Below are 7,005 nucleotides of genomic sequence, written 5' to 3'. Positions count from 1 at the left end.
ACGGCGCGTACTGTGTCCTTTTTGGGCCGCAGTCATGGTCGTGTTTAAATACCGGCCACGCAATCGTTTTTTCAGTGTTATTTCATCCTTGATCAGCAGCCTGATTCCGCGAGTCGTTCTCGTCGCTCTGTCTCTCTCGCACTCGCGGGACGTCCCATAAGCCCTCGGCGGGGCGCAGCCTAAAGGCAGGCAGCCCATGCTTCATGTGTGACTGCTTTGACTGCATAGCGTTGTTCTTCATCCATCTTGGTCCATCACGAGACTCAAGCTATGATATTTTCATCAAATTGTGCATTTGTGTGAAATTGTAAGTTATCTTCAGCTGACTACCATTTTAGTTATTCATTGTTTGTGTGCAAGTAGTTAACTTTCATTCCTCATAACTTTCTTTTTTTCTTTTTTTTTTGGGCGGGGTGAAATTAGAACGGGAAATAATAAAGAGTGTTTCGAGCAAAATTGCATTTTAATGTCTCTATATAATAACAACTCAAACATTTAGCTGCACTATAATTCATCGGAAGAGTCAGTCAATAGAACTATGGTTTACGGACTTAAGGTTGAGGTAGCTGGGTTCCAATATGTACAAGTCAGGCGAACTAAATGGTAGCATGGCGACCACTAGTACGTAACTCACAGTTCAATACAATTCATTACTTTCACAATTTCATTCTAAATGTACACAGGATGGAATTTTCATAAACCAATTGGCACGAAGAGCTGCCTCAAATAGGAAATGACATTGCATGGCAGGCAGCTCAAAAAGAACAGCCATCTATCTATATTTTTTTTTGCTATAAGAGTTGTAACGCAAATTGACTATCGATTAATATCAACACTGATAACACCTTTACATTTCTTCTGTAAACAAAAACAAAGGGTCCCTCTGATCAGGGCAAATCAAACAAACCGAAAATGGCGGCTAAAATAACTATACAAAACATATCAAACATAACAACAACGCCGTGGAATGTCTGGTTGTACATAATATAGCATATTTACATTACACTTTGAGTCAAGAAAAAAATATCCTTTAAAATCTTGTCATAAAACATTTCTTTGATCTTGTCATTTGCTCATAGTTGAATACTAGAAGACATAGCACATGCTATGTACCTATCTCTTTATCGTATAAAATTATTTTTTGTATTCTAACTGGTATCCAACCGGCAATTGTTCGTGTGTGAAGCTTAATTCTGATGGCTGCTCACGAGTATTTACAAGAAACAAAAAAATGTCATCAGTCATCAGTCTTAAAACAAAATAAAAAAACTCATCCAATCAGGTCACTGCTTGCCATTGAAAACAAAATGCGAGACGTCACAGTTTCCTTAATTTACATTGACTTAGACCACGGACGCTCTCCGTGCAATAAATATATTTATTTTTTTAAAAGTTACTGAGATAAAGTGGTGAAATAAAACACAGACAAAAGAAAAACAGAGCTTACAAGAGGTGAACCCGTTGCGTTCCTTTATGGCACAGAGCGTACACGTGCGTTCGTTTACTGTGTCATGAGCGACCAAATCAAACGGCATTGTGACAATTTAACTTGCAAATTAACTTAAAACAAGGTTGAGACGACTTGCGCGTGCAGCACAAGGACGAGGCAAGGCTGGCAAGGCACGCTGAAGGTACAATTTGGACAGGGCGGACAGGCGCGCCAGTTGCGTCAAGAGGCCAGGGGTGCGATCAGGTGCCACTAGCGTCACGGCGCAAGGCACGCCACGGCAGGGCACGCCACGGCAGGGCACGCCACGGCACGGCAGGGCAGACGAAGCTGCGGACTCGTTTGAGTTTGAGGAGCCGTCCCCCGACCCCACGCTCTGCCCCCTGCCCCCCACCCCCCACCTTGCCGCGCTCCGCCGTATCGGCATTTCCTCGGCGCGGTGACGTCACTCGTTCCCCGAACTCTCTCATACGCACACACACAGACAGTCACACATTCACGAGAGACACGTTCACAACTAACAGAAAAACTAGTTTCAAAACAGGCCAAATTTCAGAGACAAATCAGGCATGATTTTTCACTTCATCAAAGAAAATTTCTAAAAACATGATTGCACAATTCAGTTAGTTCGATAAAAAGTTGCTTCACAATTTTGTGATCAAAACCCGTGTCAAACACATCTCCCTTAGAGCCACTTTGGAGACAAATGAGCATTATGGAAAAATATATGACAAACGCTGCATTGGATATGTCACTCCTGAAGGCAGGTACATTAATTAATCTTGATATCCTTACAATTCCTGATTTGATATGATACCCATACATGATATAATTTCATACTGTGCAATTCATTTACACACTCACAAATTCATTCAGTCTGTAAATTAAATTGAGCAGTTTATTGCTTAAAGTCGGGGACATTAAAATCACACATTTCACGCCCCCACATGCTCCCCACAACAACAGGTGTAACACTTCATACTTAGCACAAGTTAAAATGACAATAAATAAATTGCAATTAAAATTGAGTTTTACATTTAAAAACAAACAAATTAGAACTTCAAACTAAGATGATCAATTAACAAAGGCAAGGAACGTTGAAAAGTCTAAATGACGCTAATCAAGAAAAATGAAAGGAACAACGTAACAGACATCAGAAACCTAACAAAATAATGGCCCATAACTTTCAAAAAATTTGGCACAATTAATAAGAACAATCTAAATCAACATAACTGGGAGAGAGCTTATTGCATTGCCCCATCTGGACAGACACACCAGCATCAGCTTCAAACAAGTCCAATATGCCCTAGACACGCACAAAGGAAACTAATAATCACTTTGTTTCACTGGATTAACTAGATAAGGGATTAAGCACGAATTTGTTGCATACCCACATTTAAAAGATTAGCAGGCTTGCTTCTGCTGTGAGTTTCGACATGTTTTAACATGTGGTCCTTACGAATAAATCCCTTACCACAAACATCACAAGTGTACGGCTTTTCACCCGAGTGAAGACAGAGGTGCCTTCGCAGATCTGTCTTGTGGTTGAATTGCTTCGGACACATCTCACATTTGTAGGGCTTATCACCAGCATGCTTGCCCAGGTGCTCTTTATACAGGTACTCAGTTGTGAAGCGTTTCCCACAACGATCACATTTGAAAGGTTTGTCGCCTGCATGGAAGCTCTTGTTGTGCTGCGTAAGGTAGCAGGCCTTGTTGAACACCTTGTCGCAGTCAAGGCATTTGTGGAAGCCGCCCTCAGATATCATGGACGACTTGAACACCAGGCCGCCGCTCATGTTGGTCACCTTGTCGTACTTCTCGAACTTCTCTGGCGGCGATTTGCCCTCCGTGGAGCTGGAGATGACGTTCACGTTGGTGTCCTCCGAGCGCGGCCTCTTCCGCCGCTTGCGCGCGGGCTGCCCGGTCTCCTCCATGCGCTGCCGCTGCAACTCCTTCTCCCTCATGATGTCGTCCGTCGAGGTGGGGAAGTCCGGCGGCGACCGGGGCGGCTTGGCGTCCAGGTCCACCAGGACCGGCTTGGTGTCCTCGACGAGGTGCTCAGATGACTCTTCAGGATGGTGATGGGGATCGACCACGCTCAGCGAGGCCATCGAGTAGCTGTTGGTGATCTTGATGCCGATGTCGCCGTTGGCCGACAGGTGGGCGTCGTGGCCTGGGGGCATCATCGCGTTGGTGTCCATAGGGACGGGACTTAGCCCCCCCACGTTCTGGGACGCGCTAACCACGTATCCACCGTAGCTGTCCACGCCGAATGCCGGGTTGGCCGGGTACTGCACCAAGGTGGACATGGGTGGCAGCAGCGTGCCCGGCGCATCCAGCGGCGGGTTACCAGTAGTACTGGTGAGGTGGTGGGGGTGGTGGTGGCTGGTAGAGAGCGTCGTTGGGATAGAATCGTGGGGGGGCAGACCGTTTGGGTAAGCCGTCATCGTAGAATGGAGGCCGCCCATCGAGGAAGGGGGCGGGTGGTGCCCCCCCGGGTTGGGGCCCATTGAGGTAGGCGGGATATGCTGGAAATGGTGAAGCGGCGACGGCTGGTGGATAGGGTGAGGCGCCGAGAGCGGTGGCGGCGGCAGGGAAGGGTGCAAACCCACCCCTAAAAAAGGATGCTGAGTTGGAGAAGGCTGACCCGGCAGCGGCGCCAGGGCCGGGTCGTGGTGGTACGGTGACATTGGCAGCAGGCCCCCCGTTGTCATCTCCGAGGGACCTGCCAGCCGGTTTGGGGGACTCGCCGTGAGTTGGTGGGGCTGGTGGGGCGGCGGCATGTGCTGCATGGGCTGCTGCGGGGGCGGCTGCTGCTGCAGCACTGGGGTGGTGCGTCCAAAGCCGTTGCTGTGGCTGGCGTCGTCACTGGGCGAGGACTCTTCGCCGCCGCCGCTGCTGGGCGCGGGACTGGCCGACGAGTCTAGGTTGACGGGGGTGGCACGCTTGCCGTTGGGGCCGTGCTTCGGGTCGCGCTCGGGGTGGTGGTGCGTACTCACGGGCAGCGACGCCGGGTCCGGCGCGCCGCTTTGCTTGACGGCGTTCTTGTGCAGCGTCGTGTTGTAGTGCCGCTTGAGGTGGCCTGAGCTGGTGAACCACTTGTTACAGGCCGAGCAGTGGTATGTCTTGGGGCGACGGGCCTCGTTGGACTTCCACGTCGCGTTGCCGCTCACCTTGCCGCCGCCCTTGCTCATGGTCTGGCCGCCGCCGTCCAGGCCTCCGCCTGGGGACAGCGGGTTCGCCGACGACGAGATGAGCTGCTGCGCCATGGGGCTGCCGTTGACGGCGTTCTCGCCGCTGGGCACGGCGCCGACGGCACCGCCAGGACCAGCGGGGCCGCCGGGGCCCGCGTTGAGGTACGGCCGGTGTTGGTACTGCGGCTGGGGGTGAGGAACTTGCATACCGTGGTGCGCCGGGTTGAAGGGCGGGCCTCCAGGGTGGCCGCCGGGATGGCCTCCAGGATGCCCGCCAGGATGCCCTCCAGGACCAGAGCCGGGGCCGGGGCCAGGCCCAGGACCCATGTGGCTGGGTGGCATGCCGCCGCCGAGGGGGCCGTTGACGCCCACGTTGACGGGCTGCATGCCGTTGCGCTGCCACATTTGGCCAGGGTGGCCGCCGGGGTGACCACCAGGGTGACCGCCAGGGTGGCCACCGGGATGGCCGCCGGGGTGACCGCCGGGGTGGCCAGGGGGATGACCGGGGGGATGGCCAGGGGGTCCTGACGGCGGGGGCGCGTTGTTGTCGACCCAGTTGAGCAGCGCGGAGACGGAGTGCTGGCCGCCCATCTGCTGCTGGCGCCGCCTTTCCTCCTCCTGCTGCTGCTGCTGGTGGTACGCGTTGTTGATCTTCTGCGAGTCCAGGTCCAGGATGGAGGACTCCTCGTCCTCGGCCTTGATGGGGCGGAAGGGCTGGAACTGTTGGAAGCCGTGTGGCGGGCCGTGTGGCGGGCCGTGGGGGCCATGTGGAGGGCCGTGGGGCGGGTGCGCCATGGCCTGGTGCTCGCGCAGCGACTCCTGCGACGGACACATGACGCCGCACTTCTCGCAGTGCTGCGGCGAGGGGGCTGGCGACGGCCGCGGCACGGGGGAGGACGACGACACGACGCTGCGCTCGGTGTACTGCTGCGGCATGTGCCCGCCGTACGGGTGGAAGCGGTACGACGGCGTCGACGTGGGGATCTGCATCTGCGTCGACTGGGGCGACGGCGGAGGCGCCGATCCGGGCGTCGACGGCGGCCTCGCGCCGCCGGGGCCGCCAGGGCCGCCTGGCGGCATGACGGGGAAGTCGTCGTTGGGGCCTAAGATGTAACCGCTATTGGGTCCGTTCTGCTCACCTGGCTGAGGCTCTTGGTTGAAGCCAAAGGTGCCGGGCTCTTGTTTGACTGAACCCGCGCTCGACGGCCGCATGTTGTTGAACTCCTGTTGCTGTTGCTGCTGTTGCTGCTGCTGGCCGCCCTGGCCGGCAAATCCTTGGTTCGTCATGCCGTTGGGCGTAGGACTGCGCGTTCTGTTGTTGAAGTTGAACTGCGGCGAGAAAGGTTGGAAGTTCTGGCCAGGCTGCTGTTGGAATGCCTGCATGTCGCTCGAGTCTGCCGGCGCCGTCACCGACCCAAAGTCCCTTGGGTCGCGCTTGGCGCCCGCACTGCCAGGGCCTTGGGCCGCGGTGAGGGCTGGGTGAGGCTTGATGAAGTTGTTGTTGTCCTCGCCATGGCTGCTGGACGCCGCGCCGCCGGCCGGCCCCCACTTGCCCAGCGGCTTCTCCTGGTGGTACTGCAGGTGCACGTCCAGCGAGTTGGAGCTGTCGAAGAAGATGTTGCAGTCCTTGCAGTGGTGCTGCGTGTTGGCGGCAGCCGGGTGGGCCATGCTACCACTCACTGCATGGCGGCAGCCCTCGCTCACCACTCACCGCCGACACACTCTCGGCGTCCATGCGCCCGCCACGCGCGTCGTACGCGCTCGCCAAAGTAATCCACTGGAATGGCACTGCACTGTCGCACCTCACCACACTGCACCGCACTGCACTGTTTACAAACACGCTGTTGCACTGTCCGGGTTCACTTGTTCACATCACTGGGCTACGCGAGAGCCACGCCACGCGGACATCGCGCCTGCGCCTCGAAAATGCCACGCTCCGCTGCGAGCTCCTCGCCTCCGCTCTCCGCCAAGTATGTAGGTAGGACTGAACGCCGAGCGCCGAGCCGAGCGAGCGCCGCGCCGACGGAGGAGCGGAGCGGAGAAATAGCGATGCCTCCAAAATCACAAGTTGTCCCCCTCCCCTCCCTTCTCGCGCCGCACCGCTCCTCTCCCCACCCCGGCCTGCTTCCCCGCCGCCCGCCCCGCGCCCCGCGCTCGCGCCGCCTCGCTCGCACTCCCTCGTTCGTGCCCCCTCCTCCTCCTTCGTGTCCGTCCGACCACGTTCGGGCGGCCCGGCCCGGCTCTTGGTGGTTCCTTGCCGCTGCCCTCTCCCACCCTCCTCTGCCCCTCCCACCCCTCCCCTGTCCAGTGCGCCCCGCTAGCCCCGCTCGCCCCGCTCCTGCTTTCCTTCTCTTCCTTCGC

The 7,005-nt window shown here is 55.8% G+C and overlaps 1 protein-coding gene across 1 annotated transcript; it reads right to left on the bottom strand.

The window, feature by feature from the left end:
- Nucleotides 1–444: 444 nt before the first annotated feature.
- On the bottom strand, nt 445–6,692 carry LOC117653413 (trithorax group protein osa-like). The gene has a single exon (XM_034399069.1). It carries the CDS (start codon nt 6,310–6,312, stop codon nt 2,815–2,817), a length of 3,498 nt encoding a protein of 1,165 aa, XP_034254960.1. The 5' UTR covers nt 6,313–6,692; the 3' UTR covers nt 445–2,814.
- Between the last annotated feature and the right edge of the window lie 313 nt (nt 6,693–7,005).

Source organism: Thrips palmi, unplaced genomic scaffold (assembly GCF_012932325.1).
Source record: "Thrips palmi isolate BJ-2018 unplaced genomic scaffold, TpBJ-2018v1 HiC_scaffold_8, whole genome shotgun sequence".
NCBI lineage: Eukaryota > Metazoa > Arthropoda > Insecta > Thysanoptera > Thripidae > Thrips > Thrips palmi.
Note: the sequence above shows the minus strand (reverse complement) of the source record. Positions and strands in the feature narration are given on the sequence as shown.

Excerpts from the sequence above, each read along its gene's own strand:
- LOC117653413 (XM_034399069.1), bottom strand. The coding sequence starts at position 6,312 with ATGGCCCACCCGGCTGCCGCCAACACGCAGCACCACTGCAAGGACTGC.